This window comes from Gorilla gorilla, chromosome 11 (assembly GCF_029281585.2).
Source record: "Gorilla gorilla gorilla isolate KB3781 chromosome 11, NHGRI_mGorGor1-v2.1_pri, whole genome shotgun sequence".
Lineage (NCBI taxonomy): Eukaryota > Metazoa > Chordata > Mammalia > Primates > Hominidae > Gorilla > Gorilla gorilla.
Window position 1 is genome coordinate 71,296,152 of NC_073235.2, and position 26,291 is coordinate 71,322,442.

The 26,291-nt window shown below is 41.0% G+C and overlaps 1 protein-coding gene across 12 annotated transcripts in view; it reads left to right on the forward strand.

Moving 5' to 3' along the window:
* The window catches only part of NOSTRIN (nitric oxide synthase trafficking), a 78,515-nt gene that overhangs the window by 24,486 nt on the left and 27,738 nt on the right, over positions 1 to 26,291 (forward strand). For all 12 annotated transcript variants that reach the window (XM_055379119.1, XM_055379115.1, XM_055379117.1 and 9 more), the window contains 6 exons: positions 575 to 660; positions 13,624 to 13,707; positions 17,149 to 17,211; positions 17,411 to 17,492; positions 20,486 to 20,548; positions 23,243 to 23,341. In XM_055379119.1, coding sequence (XP_055235094.1) covers positions 575 to 660; positions 13,624 to 13,707; positions 17,149 to 17,211; positions 17,411 to 17,492; positions 20,486 to 20,548; positions 23,243 to 23,341 — 477 coding nt within the window. The remainder of the gene's footprint in view (positions 1 to 574; positions 661 to 13,623; positions 13,708 to 17,148; positions 17,212 to 17,410; positions 17,493 to 20,485; positions 20,549 to 23,242; positions 23,342 to 26,291) is intronic.

The following is a 26,291-nucleotide window of genomic DNA, read 5'->3' on the forward strand; positions in this document are numbered from 1 at the left end:
TTTGGTTTAACCAAAATGTTCAACTCATTATGATAACATTTTTCTCACTGGAATTAAATGAGACAGAGAGAGGACTAGGACAAAGTTTTCTTACCAGGTTATTTACTGACAGTTTCATATCTCAGACAAGAAAGGCTCACTCTAATGGCTCATGGTTTGTCATGAGCCCCAGAAATATTATTTTGAAGTTTATATGTGCAGGAGGGGACATAAAATAGTTACGTGGTGTCCTTCAGAATGTATTTTTTTGTCCTTCCTGGGAACAATAGGGGTGACAGGAAACCAGACTCCAAATGCACCCCACTGCTGAATTGTTTGCATTTGGCCAAGGGGAGAAATAGATCAGCTTCATTTTTGAAAAGTTCTCCTGGGTCTTTCATATCCAGGTAGAAGAGACTTCATCTTTATTTTAAGAACTCATCCAAAAGGTATAAATGCCTGTAGCTGCACGATCCTTTATAATGACAGTCATGGTTATAGTAGTTTTCTGAATTTATAGGTGCTCTATCTTCGGAGTTGCTCGTAATCTTCCTGTTCATTGTTTTTTTTTTTTGTTATTGTTCTTGTTTTTCAGTATAATAAAGTATACAAGAACCTAAAGGAGTTTTCTCAAAATGGAGAGAATTTCTGCAAACAGGTCACATCTGTTCTTCAGCAAAGGTACAAAATGCACGTTTGCAATAAATGATTCTTCCTCTTTAGTTGTAGCAAGTGATATGACTGGAGGAGTGATTACAAGCTGTCCTACTTTCCAGAATGTGGTGTTATATTTTGGTACTCAAGAGATTGCTTGAAGAATGATTCTCCCCTATTGCACATTTATCAACTGGATGCCATAAAAATCAAGAAACAGCAGGAAGTAATTCAGCTTAGGAAGGCTCAGTCAAGTCTCTTCTGATTCCTCAGACTGGGTTTATTACCCTCTCCTGGGGCCCACTGTTGGATCTGATGCATACTCTCATTATTGTACTTTTCACACCGACAGCAATTATTTACATTTTTCTCTCCCCTAGAAGGGCAGAGGCAGTCTTACTCATCATTGTATGCTGACCTCTTAGAGCCTGGCCTTTTGATTTCCTTAGTCACTGTCAGGTGGATGAATGAAAACTCACCATTTTCAGCATCGTCTTCTTAATACTAGGTATGATCATGTGTAAAGCTGTTCACTGTGCTGAAATGAGCACATTTAACTCAGTCAAGAAAGTTATGAAAGCCCTGCTTGAAATGAGAAAACCCAAGGAGTGAATTTGGTTATAAGGGACCTTTTAGGCCTTTTCCCTACTTCTAGATAGCTCCGTAATAAGCAACTCTAAAGAGACCTTCAGAAGACTGTTTAAACCATTTCAAATTTAAAATAATGAATGTGTGCCGTAAGACCAAAGACGCCATGGATTGATTGCATCCTGAATTAGTAGGTTGTAGGGGAGAAAACATAATTTCTTTTCTCTCACTTTTCAAGTTCTTAGTTGAGATACTCTTCTGAAAACGAGTTAGATTAACAAAAGAAAAACAAGCAGAAACTTATTAACACATGCTATACCCATCACATGGGAGAGGCCTTAGTTCAAAAGTATTTCTCTCTCAAGGCAGTGGCTTAGGGGTCATGCTTAAATAGTATTTCACTAAAGAGCCAGAAATCCTAACAGGGACAAAGAAGATAGCATCTTTGGGCTTCCAAAAGGCAGGAAAATGTGGGAAGGTAAATATACGGGAAGAGTAAAGTCTGCTCCTAGATCCTCTGGCACCACTATCTCTGAGCAGATAAGCAAGTGTTGGACTGTCTTTAGGTGGGAAAGGCAGAGAGAGGGGCAGAGTGTGTCCCTTTGTTTTAACCTTTTTTAAACTCAACAACCCGCAGCATTTTTGAGAGGAATATTTTGGTTTCCTTCAAGGTCAAGACAAAAGGAAAACATTAGCTTTATCAGCACCAAATAAATGAGGCCAAAGAAAGATATGAGAGAGCTGAAACAGACTTTTATAAAGAACAAAACCGGATTTATCAAAAGGAGTCAAAAAGAGAAACATTTTAAATATGAAGTAACTTCTATCCTAACAGCCAAATGGCTCTGGTTCCATGACAGAGAAAGCGGGAGGTGCCATCTGAGAGGGAATTTCTTCTGTAAGAAAATATTGTTATCAGTCCCAAAGGAAATTATTTAAAATAAGGCCCGTTATTTGTATGAATCCTATGAATTCAACTCATTACCCAGATTAGAAAGCCACCTTGTGCCTGCAGAGCAGGAAGAATCTATGCATGTATCAGCCAGGCATGTAACGTGGGTTGTAGTCATCTGGGCATTAATTATTTGGTGTCTGAGAGTTCAAAATTAGTGCCTGGTAGAGAGCTGTGAAGACAGAAGACAGGCAATAGATGATGCCTGCTGCTAAACAGACTCAACAGTGAACTGAAAAACTCTGAGGGAGTCTCTGCTTGAAGCCTGTCTCACTGTTTTTCTTTTTTCTAGATCGCTCCATATCCCCACCTTGCCACCGACATCCACTTTCTTCATACAGTCAGAGCCTTCATTTCTTATTTTTGTTTTCTTGAAGTCTCTTCCTAGGGCTGCCATCTGCCCTGGACCTATTAATGTGTGAAACCCTCCATTCACTTATTCTAGAGTGACAAATATATCCAGTGGGGAAGAAACACTTGGGTAGCTAAAGATATCTCCCCTCATAGCTTTACATCCTTATAGAGAAGAATTTAGAATTTGAACATCTCAAGAGTCTACTGGTTAGCAAAATTACAAGCACATTCCTGCACAAAAACAGTATAGTATGAGTACAAAGAACAGATCTAATATTTTACCTAGATCAAAAAAATTATGCTACATATTAGGTCATTTATGTAATAAATGCTTTTCTGAACATTTTCTATAGCTAAACTTTTACAATTATTTCCCCTTAGCCAAGAAGCCATTTTTAAAGTTGCTTTGTATTGATTCCTGGTAAATGTACATTTGCGGTGTCTCCTCGTCTTGAGCTTTCAAGTTTCCTCCCCTTGCTCAGCTTTTAGATCATGTAGTTAACCTGAAGGATGCTTGTCCACACTAAAAGAGATGGCATTTGGGGAGAACTCTTTTCTAATGGACACAAATATTCTATTAATCTATGAATTTGTGGCACATTGTATAATTTTAGACAGCATTTCTGTGTATTAGCAGGCAAAGATATAGGCCACTTCACTTCTCAGGGCTGGATCATTTCTCTCCCACACAGTGATGTGATTCTGAGGTCACTCCCTCTTCCTAGTGTGTTTGAACTGAGTCAACAATTATGTTGGTTATGGTTATTAAACCATATCAACAAGGATGGATGGTCACAGCATGGCTGGGATTACATTTGCCTTGACTCTCCCCATTCTGTGAAGTCAGAAATTCCTCCTCTAGATATACATTGGATAGAAGGCAGATTCCCACTAGCTATCTAGAAATGCGCCTTGCCCTTATTTTCCTCTTAAAGGTGGGCTTATTACATGTGAACCAATGGTAACCTTCCCTTGAATTAGAAAAATACCTGGAAAGCCATTACTCTTCAAAAGAAACTATCTTGTTACTTAAGGTTACAGACAAGTAATGGGAAACCCAATAAGACAAGTAAAATGGTAGTCTTGGAATATATTCAGTAGGCATTTCCATTGAGGGTTATGACAGACAATGATGAAGGCAAATCTGTGGCCAGCATAATTCAAGATACAGTGAAGGGGAGGACATGGGGTTTTGAATGAGGGGTACCTGCCACCTAAAATGCATTCAGTAAATACTTGCAGACTGAATAAATAAATAAATGGGCTGGGTGCAGTGGCTCATGCCTGTAATCCTAGCATTTTGGGAGGCCAAGATGGGAGGATTGCTTGAGGCCAGGAGTTTGAGACCAGCCTGGTCAACAAAGCACAACCCATCTCTATTTTCATAAACAAATGTTTTTAAATAAATGAAAGATAGTTAAGGGTTTTTAAAAATTATTATATCTACATTATGAGAAGAAGGCCTTTATTGTCCTTGGAGGTATGCATTTCCAGACCCCTTACTTAAGAGCTCCTGGAATGTGGTTCTGCTTGACAGAGTTCTGTATTAGCACTTGGATACCAGAGGCAGCACCACAGTCAAGCTGCCAGGCCAGAGAATGTTTCCTTTCCAAACTCAGCTGCCCTCTTGCACTTATTCTAATTGGGTGGTGATAGAAAAGTACAGTTGTTACTAAAACACTCTTTTGCCTGGATATTCTGCAATTCATGGTCATGCTTAGCTTCTTTTATCCAATTAGCTACTTCAGCTTCTTTTTTTGCAGTAGCAAACAGATTTAGCCAGAGAAACATAGTAGCTCCTAGAATGCCTAATGCCAAAGTTATCAGATTCACTTTAATACAATTACAGATCAGATTTAAAGAGACAAAGGTACATTCTCAGAAACACTTTGTGAATGTTTGGCTTCCTGCATCCTCAGAGCTAATGTTTAAACAGGCTTTGACTGGAAAATCAATTGTTCCTCTGTAAGGGAGTTTAAGATCAGGTTTTCAAATGCCAAGAACTGCTGCTCTGGACATTAAAAAGAAAAGAATAAAAGAAGGAGGTATAGTTGGCCACTTGTGCAATCCATGATTCATTGCGGACACTGTCAACAAAGCAATAAAAAATTGAAATTAAATATTTGAAAAATAATCTTCTACTCTACCATCATCCTGGGTGACCTTAACTCCCACAGCTTTAGCTCTCTTGCATATTGATGATTTACAAATGTGCAGTACTAGGAACATGTCTAAACTGTACTTCAAACCATATAGATCACAGCATATTGGACATCTCCACCTAGAAGTCCCATGGAACCACAAAGTCAATATGTCTAAAACAGGGTTGATCCACTCTTCTCCAAAGCTGGTCCTCCTTCTGGGAACCGCTGCCCAGCCAATCAAGCTCAATGCCTGGGACCATCTGTATCCATGATTCTGTCCATCTCAACTCATGACCAAGACCATATTTCTCTCTTTGAAACCCCTTTGAGATCCACAGCTTTCTTTTTATTTTATGGCCTCTTCCACTGTTCTGGCAAAACTCTCTTAAACTATTCTGCCTAGAAGTGCTGCCTTATAGCCGTGGAGTTTGTATGCTGTACAAAGGCACATGGCTGAGTGGGATGAATGGAGGCAGAAATCTAATCCACTCTTACCCCTTAAGCCTTTTACTCTGACAGAGCTGTGCTCCTTTAGAGGACCCTGTTTCCAATCCAAGCAAAGTTACCTGAACTTGTGGGCTAGCTGAGGCCCTGTGCCTGTCTTTAATGCGCCTTTCACTCTGTAGCCATGACCCTGTTTAAGACGCTTCAAAGACTCCTATGACCTTTAGGATAAAATTTAGCCCTCATGATTTTATAAAAGGGCCTTCGAGAGCTGAACTCTGCCTTCCTGTTTACTTTCTCTCTTTCCATCTCCCCATGATCCCTGCCTCTCTCCTTACTGAGCCACTTGCAATCCCACCCCACTTGCACCCCACTCACACTCCTGCATCACCACCAGCACCACACGTGGGTCCCTGCATTTGCACAGGCTGTATCGCCTGCCTGGTAGATGTTTCATCACCTTCATTGCCTGGCTCCATTCAACACATTCTTTAAGATCCAGTCATCCCACTGTGGCAGGCCTTCCTTAACTCCAATCTCCAGTCTCAAAAAAATGTTCCTCAGTTCTATGTGCAGAATTAGTGCTTGCATCTGTTGTAGCTCTTACACCCTGCACTGTAATTCTCTGTTCACTTGCCTGTCTCTTTCCCTAGAGGCTGAACTCCTTGAGGGTCTTTGTGTCCCACGTGACTAGCATGGGCTTGGCACAGAGTAGGCATTCAATAGATGCTCACTGAGTAAATGAAGGCACTCATGTTTGAGTGACTGTGCCTTGAAGGCACTCATAACGTTAATGAAGATCAAGTTAGGCTATTTTTGAGGAGTCATAAGTGGGTATGTCAAAAACATTTACTGGCATAATATGTAGCATATTATTTTGAACAAAAGCTAGAAAAAATAAAATCACAGGAGAGACCACTTATTCAGTACAACCCATAGACCAGCCACTGTGTTAAATGTGTCTTATACTTGATCTCTTTAATTATCTCACAACCCACAGCGTACATACTTCTCTCCATTTCTGATTTACAGATGGGGATATGGAAAAGATGATACATTTGGATTCCTACCCAGCTCAACCCAGGCTCAGTGCCAGGGTATCCCCAAGTGGATAGGCAGTTTTGGGCACTGCCCTGGGTGACCCAACATGCTCAGGGAGTCCTGGTTCAGCCTCCTTTGCAGAGTCTTAGGGTCCTCTATGGAAAGGGACAGCAGCAGTCATGAAGCCCAGTGGCTTTCAAACCTTATAGCTCAAGGGGTTTGTGGGGAGCCCGCAGGGGCTACCTCAGGGGGTGAGGAGGAGGTTAAGTGGGCAGGGCTCTGCTTCCTCCTCATTCCTTCTCCCTTTTAATCAGATCAATTTGACTGGTATTTATATGATACAGTGGGATTCTGTATAAAATTTTGTTTCCCTGCTGAAAAGCTTGGAAAACTGCCTTTCTTGTCCACTTTACCTGAATTCTCTCACCACAGTACTCCCTGTCCTCCCCGACCCCACACACACATGCACTAAGCTTAGGAATGAATGCACACTTTAGGCTCTGAAGTTCTAGAGCTGCCATCGCTTACGTTTTCCCTGGGCCAGAGTGAGCTGGGGCTCAGTGAGACTCCCAAACTAGACACTCAAGAAGGGCATCATTCAGGTCTTATCCTCCTATTTCAGCATTTTTTATACTGTTCTCAGGAAGCAGAATTAAGACAATCGATAATGCTGCAGTGGGCTAGCAAGTGAGCCAGCCACTCCAATGACAGAGCTTCAATATGAAAATGTCTTTCAAGTTGCCGGTAATGAACTTTAAATACAATCTGTTTGTAAGAGGAGCTTGTGATGGTCTTTCAAAAGACATACCAATGAAGTTTGGATAGAAAATATCAGCACATCCACCCCCAAACTGGAAGCTGGTGCTGGTCCTAAGTAGGAACTTAAAAGATGGGTGATATCCCAACAGAAGAATTTGAGGTTACTAAAATTCCTTCTTAATTTATAATGAAGGGAGGACTCTGTCACCTGCTTCTTTCAAGCATGAGAAGGGCTTAGCCCTATTTTATTATTTTATGTTTTTTAGAGATGGGGGTCTCATTCTGCTGCTCAGGCTGGAGTGCAGTGGTGCAATTATAGCTTGCTGCAGCCTCAAACTCCTGTGCTCAGGAACTCCTCTCGCCTCAGCCTCTCAAGTAGCTAGGACTGCAGGTGTGTGCCACTGCTCTGGGCTAATTTTAAACAAATTTTTTTTGTAGAAATGGGATCTTGATATGTTGCCTAGGCTGGTCTCAAACTCTTGGTCTTAATGATTCTCCTACCTCGGCCTCTGGAGTAGATGGGATTAGAGGTGCAAGTCACTGCTCCTGGCCTTAACTCCATTTTAATTAATTCCTCATAGACACAGGGGCAACTACAGTTTGTTTTTTAAACTACTTTTCATTATCTTAGTTTTACAAAAGCAGGATAGTCTAAAATTGATTACATGGTAACATTCTTACATTTTAATTAGCGCTTTATCTAAAATATTGAATCTGAAATCACATATTTTCCATCTCTCTTTTCTTTCAAAAATATAATTTATTTTAAAATCTAAGTCAAACATTAGTCTTTGACTTATCAATTGGCCTTCATTATTACTAATGAAAATATATTGAGCAGCCTTGCATGCTGAGAGAAAATTCGAATATAAAGGGATTAAAAGTCAGTGCATGTCACTTCCTTGGTCCAGAACCTTTTTTTAGCATATTAAAAAATTTTTTTTAATTTTTAATTTTTGTGGGTATATAGTAGGTGTATATATTTACAGGGCAGGGTCCAGAATCTTTAAAACCACTGGAATATTCTGAGATTGCGTTGCCTATCAAAATATATATGCATCACCAATTTCACACAGGCCAAGACAATTGCTTGGAGAAGGCATTTTAAGTTGTATTAGCTATGGTGGCAGTAGAATGGAAAGAAAAAAATGGGAAAGGGCTAGAGAATTAAGCACAATGTCTTTACAAGCTTGTTTCTGACTATTTTAATGAGGGAATGAAAATTTCACATCTCAGTGTGAGATTAGCTCTCTCTACTCCCCTTGCATGTGGTACTTTTTCAGCTTGAACCGAGATAAAGCACCTCCCTTTGAGAGATGAGAAGAAATCATTCTAAGTGGGGTGTGCCTTGCTGCCTCTGCCTTGGGAAAACATCCAGGTCATTTCATTTCTATTTAGCAGGAATCCTGAAAGGATACATATACTGCCTCATTAGACCAGAAGCATGAAAGAGCCGTGGAAGTGTGCACAGAAAAGCATGGAAGTGTTTGTTTCCATTTGCAAACATTCTGACTTACAAAAATAACAGCTTTCTTCACACTTGCCACTTGGAACATGGCTTCTTATAAAAGAGCGATTCTCTCAGGGGAAGAATTTAACCGTTAACATCTGTTGAGATAAAAGCCATTCAGCGCTAGAGGCCTGGGAGAGGTTTCGTTATAACTGCGCAGAAAGAGTGCACAGTGACACTGTCCCACACCCATCTCCCCATCACATTTCATTTCCTTCTGTCTTGCAGAGTAATTTGCTCAGGTTCCCAAAATGGTCATTAGGATTTAAAATGCAAGAGTAGATGATTGCAGCCTGCTTTGCTTGGTTGATTTGAATGCTAGTTCTAAACCCTTTGGGGTCATCAATAAGTTGCAGGCAGAGAAAGGGTACAATCGTGCTGTTCAGAGAGGCAACATCCAACTCACTCCAGCCCAGAGGGCTAGCTCGGTGACATTTGCTGTCAGAGTCCCCATCCTTCCCACTTTGCCAGACCCTCAACATCCCCACTCCTTATCCCCCAAATGCCTTGCAACTGCACAGATGCCTTTGGAACAGGCCTGGAAGCTCGTTATGTCTGCACCGAGGCTGCTGTGAATTGGGACTCCAGCTACTCAGCCTCCAGGAGCTGTGCTGATTCAGAACACTGCAATTAAAGGTGAAGTGAGAGGCGGTATCAATTTTTGAAAGCCCTTTTGTTCCACTTCTCCCACAATTCTCCATCTGCAATCTCTTCCCCAAAACTTCAGAGGTAGGAAAGAGGTGTGGTTAAGCAGGCAGTTCCCCAGCCAGACTGCCCAGGGCTGGAATCCAAGTCTGTGACCGTCGCTTCCTTCCTATGTGCCCTCAGGCTAGTGACTGACCCAACTCTCTGTGCCTTGGTGTTCCGTTCCATGAAATGGGTAGAGAGAGTATACCTGCCTCATGGGTTATCAGGGATTAAATGAGGAAATATACCTGTAACACCCAGAATGACGCCTGGCACGTTGTAAGTGTCCAGTAAGTGTTGGATGTTCCTGTTTCTTGCCTAGGGAGAACACAGGTCAAGCATCAGCATGTCACAAAGGTAAGGCAACACCTTTGTCAGGAGACCACTGTTTGGACAGTCTCTTTAGGTGCAACATACAGGAACTTTTAACCTGTATACCATGCTATAAACCCACAAATCTGCCCTGCTGAAGATTTCTAAGGTACTTGTCTGTAAAGAGAAGACTCCCAACACAAGAAGTGCTGTGTGGTAGTTGAACCTCTTTAGGCTGGTTTCCTACCATGCTCAAGAGAAAGCCGGCAGAAACACTGGGGCACAGGAGAAAAGCTGGCCAAAAAAAAAAAAAAAAGCCCCAAATCACCTCAAAGTGAACAAGGACCCCTTTTTCATACCACCAAAGCCCAACTTTTTTTTCCTCAAGTGGAATAAACTTAACAACATAAAGGAAAGCAGCACTTCTTTTTGGTGTCCTTTTTAGGTCTGCTTAGCCTCAGAGACACCTTGTACAGTCTGCAAGAACATTCTGAAAGTAGAATTGAATTCTGAGGAAGAGGCTGTGACTGACAGTGTTACCTTTCCTGCTAAAAACCATTCAGGATTGTTCTGGAGCCAACGGACAAGAAAACGGGATTCTTCCTCCCACACCATCCCCACCGCTGTGTATTTCTTCTGGATACACAATAATCATATTAGAAGAATTAATATTTATTAAGGATGATTTTTGTGCCTAGCACTGAGCTGAACATTATAAAAAGCATTATTCTATTTAATGCTCTTTGTGCTGCTTCCAAGAAAGAATACGATGCTGGAAAGAAAAGACCTAAAAAGCCCTCTGGTTAGCTTTCCTGGACTCAGAAGGGTTTATGTGTCTAGCTATTTCAAGTGCTTGACAGCAGTGTGCTCTAACATCGGGGCTGAGCACCCAAACCAGAGAGACTGCATTTAAACAGCTTGTTAATTTACAGTTCTCAAAAGTGGTGAGGTGAGAACAAACCTATGGCAGAGACCAGTAAGAATTCCAACCAAGACCTAGTGGGAAGTCCATTCACTTATTCATTCATTCATTTGTGACATACATACTGAGTGCCTGTTATGTGCCAAGCACTCTTCTAGGCCTAGGGATATAGCAATGAACAAAGCCATTCTTGACCCTTATGAAACTGTTCACATCCGAGGGGTGTTCACCAGAGTAAACTAAAACATTATAATGTGATACAAGATACAGTAAGACATAAATAAAACTGTAAGGGGAGAGTGGCGAGGATCCTTTTTTAGACGGGGCAAACCTCTGAGGCAGTGATGTTCGAGCAGCTCCTGTTGGGGATGACACAAAGGAGAATACCACGTGGTTATGTAGCAGAAGCTCTCGGCAGAGGCCACAGCAAGTGCAAAGGCCCTGAGGCAGGATGGCAGTTGGCCACTGAATAGGAGTAGAATCAGCCAAGTGGTGCCTGGCAGGAAGGGAAATCGGAGAGGCTGCCAGAGTCAGATCATGCAGAGCTTTGCAGGTCAGCAGCAATCGTTCCAGACATTGAACCCCTAGTAGACTTGGGCTCTCAACACATTTTAATTTTCATAAAACCCTCTTTAAGTAGGTCATGTAACTTCTTTTTAACAGTACCTGAAGCCACCCCCACTGAATGGTAGAGATCTCCTGGGGTTCCAGAGCATCTGAGTTCATCAAGGGTGATGGTCTCTCCCAGCTGGCTGTTAACCAGCACTCTTTTTCTCTCCTCTCCATCAACTGGGACATATTCCTAGAGCAGAGAAATCTATTTTTAAGTGTGATGAGATATTTATTGACTGGCTTCATTGTCTCAAAATACTTGCCTTAGCCTTTCCTTATGCCTGGGCAAATTCTGACACCAAATGGTTGTTTTCTGCAGCTAGGCCTTAGCATACATTCTGCAATGACTTTCTTACAAAAAGTGGTAAAAACAACTTAAAGCACAGCTGTACTAAGAGAAAAAAAAATGAATAGTAATTTAGCAATAGATCAATAGCCCATCATCTCTGAATTTCATTTTATAGAAGAGGGCTGTCTTTCTTTGCTCAGTCTATGCCATGGAGTTAATTTGTGTGAAAAGATGCAGGTATTAGACTAGTTATTAGAAAGCTCTGCCCAAATGAAATAACATCATAAATAATTCTAAAATATAATAAAAATGGATTAACAGACTGAAAAATGCAATGAAAACTCTTAGGATCCATATTAAAAAGGAAAACATAATATAAATTGAACTTAATTCCCTACATTTTTATTCTCTATAGTCAAAAGTGATATGAAGATGCCCTCATTTTAGCTATAGATGGGTCTGTAAATAGGACATGGTAAAATAGGTTTAAGATGAGAATGATTCAATCTATCCAAAAGAACCAAGGGGTTTGCTTTTGGAGGGCATGCCCGGACTTCCTACTGAGCCTTGTGCTGCAAAGAAAGTAATAGAAATTCATTTTCTAAATCTGGTGTTGGCTACCACTGCCGATTCCCATTAGAAAGTTCTGCTTGGTTAATCCAATCGTAATTTATTTTATTGCCAACGATTATAATCTAGAGCTAATCTGATTAGTGCTAATATCCCGAGATCAGTAGGACAGTTTTCTGTTCCTTACTAGTTGTATTACTTTTGTTTTTGTTTTTGTTTGAGATGGAGTTTTGCTCTGTCGCCCAGGCTAGCGTGCAGTGGTGCGATCTTGGCTCACTGCAACCTCCACCTCCTAGGTTCAAGAGATTCTCCTGCCTCAGCCTGCCGAATAGCTGGGACTACAGGCGTGAGCCACCACGCCTGGCTAATTTTTTGTATTTTTAGTAGAGACGGGGTTTCACTGTGTTAGCCAGGATGGTCTCGATCTCCTGACCTTGTGATCTGCCCACCTCGGCCTCCCAAAATGCTAGGATTACAGGCGTGAGCCCCCGCGCCCGGCCAGTTGTATTACTTTTTAGGGCTGTCATAACAAAGTACCACAGAATGAGTGGCTTAAACAACAGAAGTGTGTTGTCTCACAGTTCTGGAGGCTGGCAGTCAGAGGTGTGTTCTGAGGGCTGTGAGGGAAAATTTGTTCTGTGCCTCTGTCCTGCCTCCTGATGATTTGCTGGCAATCTTTGGCATTCTTTGGCTTGTAGATGCACCACTCAGATCTATGCCTTCATGTTCACATGGCTTTTTCTCTGTGTACATGTCTGTTTATGTCCAAATTTTCTCTTTATATGGGACACATCCATTATAGGGTTTGGGCCCACCCTGATGACCTCATCTTAACTTGATCATCATCTGCAAAGACCCTATTCCCATATGAGGTCACATTCACAGGCACTGGGGAGTAGGACTTCAACTTCTTCTTGGGAGACACAATTCAACCCATTAGCATGATGTAAAAGAAGCTTAGTTAAAAACTCTTCCTTTGGGCTGGGCACAGTGGCTCACGCCTATAATCCCAGCACTTTGGGAGGCCTAGACAGGTAGGTCACCTGAGGTCAGGCATTTGATACCAGCTGAACAGCATGCTGAAACCTCATTTCTACTAAAAATACAAAATTAGCCGGGCATTGTGGTACGTGCCTGTAATCCCAGCTACTTGAGAGGCTAAGGCAAAGAATCACTTGAACCTGGGAGGTGGAGGTTACAGTGAGCCAAGATTGTGCCATTGCACTCCAGCCTGGGCAACAAGAGGGAAACTCCATCTCAAAACAAAAACAAAAACAGAAACCTCTGTCTTTTTAGGATCCTCTTGGATACCCTTCAGGATTATGCTTAAAGACAAAAGGATCCTTGTAGTAAACAAATCATCTCTTCTTTACATAGGCATTACATTTTCAGCCTGACCTCTCCTTCATGCATACATGTGTGCATGTGTGCATCTGTGTGTGTGTTTGGTTTGCTTGATTTCTAGCCAGCATAATCAATTTTTTTTTTTTGAGATGGAGTCTCGCTTTGTCACCCAGGCTGGAGTGCAGTGGCACAATCTCAGCTCATTGTAACATCCTCTTCCCATGCTCAAGCGATTCTCGCACCTCAGCCTCCCAAGTAGCTGGGATTATAGGCGCCTGCCACCACGCCTGGCTAATTTTCGTTTTTTAGTGGAGACTGGGTTTCACCATGTTGGCCAGGCTGGTCTTGAACTCCTGGCCTCAAGTGATCTGCCTGCCTTGGCCTCCCAAAGTGCTGGGATTATAGGTGTGAGCCACTGTGCCCAGCCCAGTACATCGTATTTAACTAGTCCTTTTCTAACAGGGCAAACCTGGAAATTAGCTATGCCAAAGGACTTCAGAAACTGGCAAGCAAGCTGAGCAAAGCATTACAGAACACGAGAAAAAGGTAAGTATTGTGGCAGAGGTAAGGCAAAATCAACCCTTTTTTTCATTTGTTTTTTGTTTGTTTGTTTGTTTTTTGAGACAGGGTCTTGCTCTGTTACCTGGGTTAGAGTGCAGTGGCACAATCACAGCTCACTGCACCCTCAATCCCCCAGGCTCAGGTGATCCTCCCACCCAGCCTCCCATATAGAGTAGCTGGGACCATGCCCTAAATTTGTTTTGTGTTGGGGCAGGGTCTTACTATGTTGCCCAGGCTGGTCTTGAACTCCTGGGCTCAAGTAATCCTCCTGCGTTGGCCTTCCAAAGTTCTGGGATTACATGTGTGAGCCACCACACCCAGCAAAATCATTCTTAAAAATAGTAAAAAGTGACATGTTCCATTCCAGCTTCCTCTTCTAAACATGGCAAGTACATAACATCAAGCATGGCTTCCAGTTCTTGAGCACTTACTGTGTGCATGCACTGTATTAATGCTTTACTGATACTCCCATTTAATCCTCATAAGAACCCTTGAGAGGTCTTGTTATCCCTGTTTACAGATAAGGACTTGAGACAGAAAGTTCAAGATACTTCCCCCAATCACCCAGATCATGAGTTGCATAGCTGGATTCTTCCTCAGTGTTTATGACTCCTAAGGCCACATTCATAATAGGCCTTGGTAATGATATTTAACTTGGGAAGTGGTGTTGTTAAAGTCAGGTTGTCTTGGAGTCAGGAAGTGTAAATCCTATGTTTTCTCTACTCTATGACCTTTGACAAGTAACCTGGCCTCTGTGTGCCTTTATTTCTTCCTCTGTTGGACAGAGTAATAATATGTGCTCTATTGTGTGTGTGTAGGCATATTAAATGAGATCATGTGTGTGGAGAGCTTAGCACATTAGGTGCTGAAAGGTGTTGGTTCACATTCTTTTCAATATATTGCAGCACTAAGAATGAAGTAGATTCCTTTATTAGGGGGAGAGAAGAAAGATATTGGTATACCAAAAATAGTTCATTCGTGGTAATTTGCTACAAAGATTCTTGACTAATGCATGCAGACGTGCCCTTGAACTGACAGTGCCATTGTAGAGGTCTCTTTTGATGATGAAAGAGATAAGAAGGGGAAAGGAAAAAAAGAAGCCTTCTGGAGCTCAAATTTCCACTCTTCTTTAGGCATCAGCCATAATAACAAATGGTGGCTTTGAAAGTGCTCTTTTAGCTTTATTTTTATTTTTAGGACAGTATTTTAGTAGACTACAGTGAAGCCAGTATAGCACAGTGGTTGAGTATAGATAGACTGCCCAGGTTTAAATTCTAACTCTACCACTTAACAGGTGAGTGACCTAGGAAAATTTATCTTACCTCTCAAGATCTCTTTAAAGTAAAAGTAAAGCCTATCTCTTATGGTTGCTGTGAGAATTAAATATGGTAATATAAGACGTGTGCTTAGCAGAGTACCTGGCAGGGAACGAAAGCTCTGTGAATGTCCATTATGTTTTTGATTCGAATTGCCTCCTAAGGAATGAGAGGTATAGGGGTGTAGGGGTGTGTGTATTGTGTTGCAGCTCTGTCATCCAGCAGAATACTACCAAAGAGTTGGCAGGTCCAGAATGTTAGGTCAACTGGGATTAGTACAGTATTTAACAGTAAACATTAGAGAATTTTTATCCATACCGAAATCTGTGTTAGGTACTACAGATATCCTGTTACTTCATTATTTCTAATTCTTTCTCTCTTTCTTTCTTTCCTTTCTTTCCCCTCCCTCCCTCCCTTGCTTCCTTCCTTCCTTCTCTTTCCATTTTTACCCTGCCTTTTCACAGGTGTTCACCAAGTTACTTCTACTTTAAAAGATCAGTTAAGTGAGGGCCAGAGATTCTTCCAAGGTCATGCAGAAAACAAAGTGGGAGCATCTCCATTCAGACACAGACTGAGGCCACATGCTTGGTTCCTGTCCTGAGACCCAGCTCCTCCAAGGGGCAAATGTCAGATGCTCTACCCAGAAATGTGCCTGACTTCATTTTTTTAAAAATCAGCTCTACTGAGTTTTAATTTACATGCAATAATAAGCACCCATTTTAAGCATATGATTTGATCAGTTTTGACATATGTAAATACCCTGTGTAGCCACCACTAAAATCAAAACATAGATATTTTCATCACGCCAAAACATTTATCATGCCTGTTTGCACTCCTTCCCACCCAACTCCAAGCAACCACTGATCTGCTTCCTGTCAATAGAGATTCATTTATTGTTTTCTGGAATCTCCTGTAATTGTAAGTATATAGCAGGTATGCTCTTGTGCCTAAGCTTGTATCTGGCTTTGGATGTGCAGAAAATCTGGCATCTTTTGGTCTAGTTCTCTTATTCTTAGACTGCAGGATGCAAACTAAGGCATTTGGAGGCAAAACCTCTGTACCATTCTGATTAAGGCAAGGATGCAGATCCACCCCATTCCTCTTCATCAAAATCTACACAGGCCTCTGTACCTGAGGTTTCTTGATGTGATTGGACTTACTATCCTGACTGTTGAAGGCAGACTACATGGGGCCACGGTGGAAGAAAAATGACATCACACTCCGTAATCCTCCCGCTATGCCATGAGGGACTGGGTAGCATTATCCTTCGTGTTAAAGTGAGATACTGCTCATAGGACCATTAACTATCTGAGCTGTTTTCCTCAAACCCAGCAGGGAACAGGAACTGGACTCCAACCCCAAGAGCAGCAGCAGGACATGAGCAGAGCTCTCAAGCCCTTTATCACTTAACTTTTCTGAGTCTCAGTTTTTTCATATCTATGTGTCCTATGACCAACCTGTTCTCACCCTTGGCTATTTTATTTCCCCTATTTTATTTTATTTTCACTACTTATTTTTTTCTTTTTGGAAGGGAGAGAGGCTCAGGGGATAGGGTCTTGCTCTGTTGCCCAGGCTGGAGTACAGTGGCATGATCATAGCTCACTGTAGCTTCCTGGGCTCAAGCAATCCTCCTACCTTGGCCTCCCTCGTAGCTAGGACTATGGGCGTGCATCACCACACCTGGCTAATTTAAAAAAGTTTTTCATAGAGAAAAGGTCTCGCTGTGTGTGTTGCACAGGCTAGTTTCGAACCTGTGGCCCGAAGTGATCCTCCCACCTCAGCCTCCTAAAGTGCTGGGATTTACAGGCACTTTAGGAGGCTAAGGCAGTGCCACCACACCTGGCCATTTCCTCTATTTTATACAGATATGAAATAGGAAATGAAAATCTAAATGAAAAATGACTGGGAAAAAAGCAGTATATATAATGAGTATAGTGCAAATAAATGTATTGGCAGAATGTAATCTCATAGAGAAATTGAAATAAGGTTAGGGAAGTGAATGCAATTGTTGAATGTGGTGAATCAGATGCGATGCTGTATTTCTAGCCAGCACATCCTATTTCCTAGGAAAATGACACTCACCTTTGTTCCCCACTTTTTTTGCCTTTAGTTGTGTCAGCAGTGCCTGGGCCTGGGCCTCAGAGGGAATGAAATCCACAGCGGACCTGCATCAGTGAGTTCTCCCACCCTGGCCTTTCTCCAACTCCAAAGGGAGTCAAATATTTAAAGTGGGTGTGCTACAAATATTCCACTTCCAACTTGCACTGAATAGATGTTCCATAACACACTATTTTATTTCCCCAGAAAGTAATTTGGAAAGTAGATGTAAACCCTGATATTATGCTTATGTGTCTTTTCTGTTTTATTTCCAGAAAACTTGGCAAAGCAATTGAATTGGAAGCAATAAAACCGACTTATCAAGTCCTAAATGTACAAGAGAAGAAGAGAAAATCAGTGAGTCCAAACCTTTCTTTACTCTTCTTGTTTAAAGCAAGATTCCTGTGTTTAGCCCAAAAAAGGAAAAGGTGATCTGAAAGTGGTACCAAGTTTCAGGAATTTATCCTAAAAATAAAATACTTTTATTTATTTTAAAATAAATGAATAATAAAAAATACAAATCCAAGATTTATGTACAAGGATGTTTGTTAGAGCATTGCTTATAATAGTGAAAAACTGGAAACTACTGAAGCATTCAAAATAAATTGTGATAAATTCAAGCAATAGAATAATTTGCAACGATTCAAAATCTTATTGTAGAAGAATTTAATCACATGGGGATTTTTTTCACAGTATACTGCTAAATAAAGCAGAATGAAAAAGTCTAATTTATACAATCTCAACTTTATAAAATGAATATGTATATATATGTATAGAGAAAACTGGAAGAAGCTTCTCAAAATGTTAATAAGAATGATCTTTAGATGGTGAAATTGGAGGTTATTTTTATTTCATTTTTATACTTTTTTGCATTTTTAAAACAATTTTATTCTATTTATAAATAAGAGAATGATAAGCACAATTTTTACAAAGATGTTTTCTATGCTTATTAGCTTGGTATTATGTAAAGGTAATAAAGAGTACAATCCTCAAATATCCTAAAAATTACAGAAAAATAATTAAACAATCCTTTCAGGGGCACCTGGTCCTCTAATAGCCGATCCTCTACTCTTTCTCTGTGCCTTTCCTTCTAGAACAGTTTTTCTTTCTTTCCTTCCCTCCCTCCCTCCCTCCCTCCCTTCCTTCCTCCCCTTTCTTCCTTCCTTCTCTTTCTTTCTTTCTCTCTCTCCCCCTTTCTTTCTTTTTCTTTCTTTTTTTGATGGAGTTTTGCTCTTGTCACCCAGGCTGGAGTGCAATGGCGTCATCTCGGCTCACTGCAACCTCCACCTCCTGGGTTCAAGTGACTTGCCTGCCTCAGCCTCTCGAGTAGCTGACATTACAGGTGCCTGCCACCACGCCTGGCTAATTTTTGTATTTTTAATAGAGACCAGGGATCGCCATGTTGGTCAGGCTTGTCTCCAACTCCTGACCTCAGGTGATCCGCCCATCTTGGCCTCCCAAAGTGCTGGGATTACAGGCATGAGCCACTGCCCTCAGCCTAGAACAGTTTCATTTGTGTTCCTTTTTCTTTTTCATTGTGTAGTATTCAGTAGTTAAGCACTTTATACTCTACTTCCAGGCAACATAATTGGGTGTTTAATAAACACTGCTTGGCTCTGATAGGGGTGGGGTTATGGTCACTGTTTGTTTCAGGACCAGGTGCAGGTAAGATGTTTGTAAGCTGTGGTAGGTGGTCCCTGTGAAGGGAAGGGGCAGTGGTTAAGGGGGAGTTTCAAGGGAATACAGTCAGATAAAGCACATCCTCAGTGGCAAGTCAGAAGGATAAGGAGAGGTGTGAAAGTTCTGATGGAGGAGAAATGATTTTTAAAAATTTTATTCAAACTCATTAAGCTGGGTCAGGAAGTGGAATTGATGTTTGTATGTACATAGGTGTATTTTACCAGAATGGATGCTCTATTCAGAGTTTTGGGTGATGGACAGAACTTGATAGGAATTGCTAGCAAGCAATATAACCTTCTGCCTTTGCAAGCCAACTTAATAAAAACCAATCACTAGTCTATATTTCGTTGATTACAAAATATTTTTCACACTGCATAATAATATGATAGTCATTAGCATTTCTTTAGTATTTACCGTAAATGAGGGACAGTGCTGTGACAATTAATCACAGTGCTTTAGTTAATGGATGTCATGAGCACCCCCGAAATGCTTGTCCTGTTTTTCTTCTTTTCTGCATTGCCCCTCTCCACTGCACCCCACCACCCCACTCCACTCTCTCACAAAATATAAAAGATTAGATTTTATTTTCTAAAGTGACCTTGTTCCACATTCCAGACACATATGTGAAATCAAAAGTGGCATAGTACATAAAATATTTTCATTATGTCTGTTACAATGAACCATATACTCTAAATTTAACCAACTGGAAAAAAATGAAAGTGTAGCATTCGCCAGATCTCAGAGTGGTTGAATAATGGCTGATCTGCTGGGTCTGTGTTCCAGGGAAAAACATTCTGCTGTAACTTACATCAGATCTCCCTGGGAAGTTGTCTAGATAATTTTCATCATTATTATTACTGTCTCTTTGGCTGTTTAAAAGCAAGGGGAAAAGTTAATTATGATTAAGAGTTCAATATCTTTGAAATTAAAGCAATATTCACTTCAGGGGTAATGGAGACACATAGTAAAATTGGCAGTTAGGACTGTTACCAGTTTTCATTGTGTTGAGGTTTTTGCTGTATGGATTGATGTGGAAGATGATGTGATGGGACTAGCAACAATATCAGCTCATGCAAGGGCCTCTTACACATGATTGCACATGTTTACATGCTTTTTACATTCTTATAGATTAGAAATAATTATTTTACCAAGTCCTATTACTTGACACAGGGATAAGATAATTTGGCTAATATGTCCATTGTAGGATCTTGAAATTCCCATGAATTGTAATAGTGATTGATAAGCTAGTACTGTGACTGTCTTAGTTCAGGCTGCTCTAACAAAGTACCATAAACTGGATACCTTATAAATAATAGGAATTTATTTCTTACAGTTCTGGAGGCTGGGAAGTCCAAGATCAAGGCACCCGCACATTAGCTGTGTGATGAGGGCTCACTTCCTGGTTCATCAGTGGCTATTTACTCACTGTAACCTCAGATGGCAGAAGGGGCTAGGCAGCTCTTGGGGTCTCTTTTATAAGGGCACTAATCTCATTCATGGGGGCTCCACCCTCATGAACTAATCATCTCTCAAAGCCTCCACCTCCAAATACCATCACATTGAGGGAATAGGTTTCAATCGATACATTTTAGGGGCACAAACATTTAGTCTATTGCAGCAACTAAACAAGAAGAAAGCAAAGCTTTGTTTCCTTTCTCCTTTTTCAATAGCTTGACAATGAAGTTGAAAAGACAGCAAATCTTGTCGTTAGCAACTGGAATCAGCAAATTAAGGCAAGTATCCACAAATACCATTTGTGTAAACTCAGTTTTTAGAATTGAAGTGTTTTGCTTTCATACAAATGCGATGACATGTTCTAGCATTAGTACTTTCAAGTGCTAACTGAAGAGAAAAATGTTTCTTTACCTGGTTGTTACATAGATATATTTTTCACCAAACCAATGGAAGTGCGTGGCTCTAACTATGATTATTTAGCACTTATTATGTGCTAAGTGCTATATATTTATGTGTTTAATCATCACAACAACCCAATGTCATATGTCATTGTGCATTGCCCCATTTTACAGATTGGGCGATGGAGACACAGAGAGTTTCAGTAATTTTCCCAAGGATACAGAGCTGGTTAATGGTTGAACCAATGGTTGTCACAAGTTGAGTTCCAGGGTCACTGCTCTTAATCATTCCATTATACTGACTACCTTTCTGTATAATTTGTAACTTACAGCAAATGATAAACACCACCTGGGTTTTGTTTTTTTCATTTGTAGAAAGGTGTTAGTGATCTCTACATCATTAGTGAGAGTGGCCCAGTGAGGGGTGGGTAGTGATATGTAAAAGGGGATGCATATATCGATTTCATGAGTATGTGGAGTCCACTTTTTGTGCACAACACTATTCTAAGACATAATTTTTTTCAAGTAATTTAAAATTTAGTTGGCTAGATGACATATGTGCAGGAAATAGGGAATACATTCTAAGGAGAGGAATTACGATCTGGCGTGGGAAGCTAGAGCATATCAGTATGAGTTCTTAAGCAGAGAAAATAACAGATGGGATCCATATGCACAGAAGATTATTCTAGAACAATGTAGTATAGGAGGAATTCATTTCAGGTAGAAAGGACTAGCAGTAAATCTACTAACAAGATTCAATGAACCCTTCTGAGAAGACTTGTTCTCTAAGTGTTGAAATCCTTTTTCATCTCCAAAGCGTTAGTGCCCACAGAGAACCTTTACAAGTAAACAGCCACTGATGCCAAATAACTAGAGACAGACGCACTCAGAGACAGGCAAACTTGGTGTTACTTCCAAAGCTTCTGCCAAAACTGAGGACTGACTCCATAAGACCAAGGACATTAATAAAAAGTGTTTGATATAAGTGAATTTCTATATCCACAGTAGTTACAATGGTAAAAGGATGCTCATGAGAATCACTTTTATAAAAAGTAAAGTCCCAGAAACAGTATCCAGTCATTTGCTTTTTAGTTTTGCCATGGATTTTATGAGTTTTCTTTAAAAGGAATTGTTTTGTATTTTTTTAAAGAAATAGAGATAGGGTCTTGCTATGTTGCCCAGGCTGATCCCGAACTCCTGGGCACAAGGGATCTGCCCACCTTGGCTTCCTAAAGTGTAGGGATTACAGGGATGAGCCACTACACCTGGCCTTTAAAAGGATTTGTTTTTAAAAATCCATTTTACTTAAATATTCAGCTTTCACAGGAATTCAGTACAATGAATCAAAAGCCAGAAATAATGCTGAGAGGCTGCAATTGCTCCCAAGAAAAAACATCTTTTATCATTTCCCAGTTTCTATCAAGTCATTTTTTTAAATAAAAGATTTCATTTTTTTAAATGAAGAGTGACAGCGAAATTAGAGAACATAAAATTATTGGGCTATAATAATTTTCTCCCCAGTTACAATTCAAGGGATTCAGCATGTCAGTAATGAAGTAGTCTATTTGGGAGACTCTAATGAAAAGCCTTAAAGGACCAAATATTCACGCCTCACAATCTCATTTCCCAGCAGGCATGTGGCTGACGGGAGGTGGAGAAAGAGGGCCATGAGCTTATTTCTTTAATTTTCCTTTGCAGAGGCTTCCCACGTTTAGAGGGAGGCAGAAGGCTTTGCCTTTGATTCCCAAGCTAAAAAGCCAAGGAAGAGAGACCTCTCCTTTACTATCTGGTTTGACAGTCCTTGCAACCTTGAGGCAAAAAGCCGAAGTCTTTCAATCAGCCTACTTCGTGAACAGGCTAAATCCAACTTAAACCAAATTCTGTTCGCATAATTTATCTCTGGAGCATCATCTTCAGTTAAATTCAACTATGTAGACTAGGAAATTATCCCCTAAATCCTAACCCACTCCAAAGGGTCAGCATGAACAGGGTAGGGAGACTCTGAGTGCTCCTTCCTTCCCTACTTCTTTCTACTTCTCCAACTCTAGCAAGTGCAGGGCATTTCACAAGATGCCAGACAAATGCCCAGCTCTCAGGCTTGGCCATCAGGGAGCAGAATTGTGACCCTTGCTGCACGTTTTAAGAGAACATCTTAAAACAATCTCAATCGTGGCCTAGGTTGATGTAAAGAATGATGCAGACAGTCTTCTGTGTTTGCTGTGATATTTTCTGTGGTAAAACCATTATGCTCACTAGAACATTATTTTGGAGGCTTGCAGGCCTTTGATGATTTAGCAAAATTCAAAATCCTCTTGAGGGTACCCGATATAATGAAAAAGTATGCAGGAGTTCTCCAGACAAAGTGTTAGCTGCTCTGATGTTTTAGGTACATTTTGAAGTGAGGATGGGAATGAAGAACTAAAAGTACACATTTTTGTTTCAGCCTTTGGAGGATTCTAGGATACATAATTGTTAAAGCTAGCACACGAATGTGCTTTGTTCCAAAAGAGGAGAGTTTTCTCTTGGCATCAGCCTCTGCTCCTTTTTTTCTTGTTTGTATGTTTTTTACTCTAGGCCAAGAAGAAATTAATGGTTAGTACCAAGAAACATGAAGCACTTTTCCAGCTTGTAGAAAGCTCCAAGCAATCTATGACTGAGAAGGAGAAGCGGAAGGTAAGCTGTCATGGCTGGCTGGGTGCATGTGCCATAGAGAGGGATGGACTTGCTACCCTTAGCTACGAACACAAGAGAACGGGTTGATTCCTCCTTCTCTGTGGGATTCCTGCAGAGATGTAGCTTGACAGAGCATAAAAGGGGATTCCAAATCATTACTGGCGTGCACGCGCACACACACACACACACACCCCCCCCACATACATTTTAAACTTTATTTTAATTCTTTTAAATAGAAGGGATCTCACTGTGCTGCCCAGGCTGGCATCAAAGTCCTAGGCTCAAGGGATCCTGCCACCTCAGCCTCTCAAGTAGCTGGGACTACAGGAGCATGCTACTTTGCCTGGACCACATGTATTTTTAAAAAATATTATTGACAGATGACAAATGAGACCAATGATGCCCACATTTTTTTAAAGGAAACTCTATTAATATCTTAAAAAAACCTCTCAGCTAATACCCCAAATAAGTAAAAATAAATACTATATATATGTTGTTTGTTACATATAGTACTTTATGTATTATGTTAATATGTTATGAACATTATAAAGCATAAAAGTAGAAATGTTTCCAGGATGAGATAAAGATGAAATAATATTTTAAATGATTAGCAAACCATGATGTCTTTAGACAATCATTAAGTAATGTTTTCAGGAAAAATGTATACTTGGAGCAAGGTTCAGCCTTAACTATAGTAAATTTAAATGCATATTTCTAATAGTCTTCTTGATAATTTTTTTTTTTTTCTTGAGACAGAGTCTCACTCTGTGGCCCAGGCTGGAGGGCAGTGGTGCAGTCTTGGCTCATTGCATCCTCCCACTCCAGGCTTCAAGCAATTATCCCACCCCAGCCTCCCAAGTAGCTGGGACTACAGGTGTGCACCACCATGCTTGGCTAATTTTTTTTTGCATTTTTAGTAGAGGCGAGGTGTCACCATGTTGGCCAGGCTGGTCTCGAACTCCTGACCTCAAGAGATCTTCCTGCCTTAGCCTCTCAAAGTGCTGGGATTATAGGCATGAGCCACCGCCCCTGGCCAGCCTTCTCGATAATGTAATTTGTTCATCAAATTTTTTGTCAGATCTCATTTCAGTGTTTGCCCTTTCATGTGGGTAGTAACAAACTCACAACCAGGAGAGGTGGGAGCATCAGCTTGGACATTTTGCTGTGGATTCTTTGTGGTTAAATTGTTGGTAGTAACATCAATCCACAGGTTCTTGGCAGAAATCTTCTAAGATATTTGTGCATTTTGTGTATGTTAACCTAACTGGAGCCAGAAAATGTCTGTAAAATCACATGGCCCAGGTATATGTCAATGGCCACATGTCCCAGATGCTGGAAGGGAAAACACAGTGAGGGCCTAGGGCAGCTTTTCAGGTTGCAGAATCCCCACCCTTCCCCCAGGCCATATCAGAATCCACAACTGTCCATGTGTGAGCACCAGTGTAGGCTCATATATTAAATAAGAGTAAGCTTGACAACTGTGTTTTCAGGCAAAATGAACACGAATAATATTGGGGTACAGGAACAAAATGAACATTTTCTGCTTACACCCCAATAGATTATCTTGCACCCCTCTTGTGGTATGTGTCCCAGATTGAAAACCTTTGAAATAGTCGATATCTTCTACAAAAGATGAGTCCCCACTAAGGAAATGCAACCAGCACCACTGCAAACCCCTTACAAAGGAAGAGAAAATTGTCATCACCAGTAGCTCTTTCATCTGAAGAAATATCCATTGAATAACTTAAATTCGTTGTTAGCAAGATTTTACAAGATTCTTATTTCTTTCCATGTCAATCTTCACAGTTGGAAATGATCATAACAAGTGTTAAATAATGAGGCAGCTTCCGAGGAGGCGAACCCAGTCTGTTAAAATACTCAGTGCCAGGACCTGCCTAGGCATTCTGAGTGCTCATTAGAAGCTATTCTTTATTGATGTCATGCAATAATAAAGAAAAAAGCATGGCAGCTAAGTGGTGAATTTCCTCTTCCTACCCCCATCAGCAGCTTCCCTGGGAAGTAAAGGTCCACAGTGCTCTCTCCCCTCCTCCAGCTGGTAACCATAACCTTGGCTGTTACTCTGTCACACACCCATGCCATCTTCACTGCTTAATCTGGCAGCTTTTGTTAATCCTGAAGCTGAACACCCAAGGGGGGGCATTCATTTTCTCATCTCACATAGAAGCGCTCATGATCACCTGAGCTGATGCTCTGTGCTGCTCAGCAAATTCCTCCTGGTTTCCTGCCCAGCAGTCTTGATTCTCACCAGAAGCTGATCTAAACCTCCGTTCTCCTCACACCTCCATCCACACACTCCTGGCACAGTATCTTGCCTCCTACCTCACAGAGTAAATAGAAGTCAGCACAGCCACCTGCCTACTGAAGTAATAGCATTTACATATCTGCAATGGAGAGGCCAGTTCTCCATCCTGTGCTCTAATCTCATCCCATTCTGCCTCCCAGAGGCCCTCTCTTGATTATCCCATATTTCCCATATCTTGGACAGCCCCCTCCCTAATGATTCCTCCCCACCAGCCTTCTATAACTCCCCCTGTCTTATAGTCTGTTCAGGCTGCTATAACCAAGTTCCATAGATGGAGGTGGCTTCAACAACAGACATTCTGGAAGTGTGGGATCAGGTGCTATCTGGTGAGGCTTCCTCTTTCAGGTTGCAGACCGGCTACTTCTCACTGCATCCTCACGTGGTGGAAAGAGAGCAAGGAAGCTCCCTGGGGCCTCTTCTATAAGGGCAGTAATCCCATTCATGAGGGTTCCACCCTAATGGCCTAATCTGGTGGGAGGGCACCAATAGTCTATTGCATCTTCTTCCCATCTTGCAAGAGTAAAGAAAGTTACAGGAACGCTTATTTATGGGGTCTCACATTCCTCTCCAGATATTGTCATGTCTCCTTTTTACAATACATCTTTTTTTTTTTTTTACAATACATTT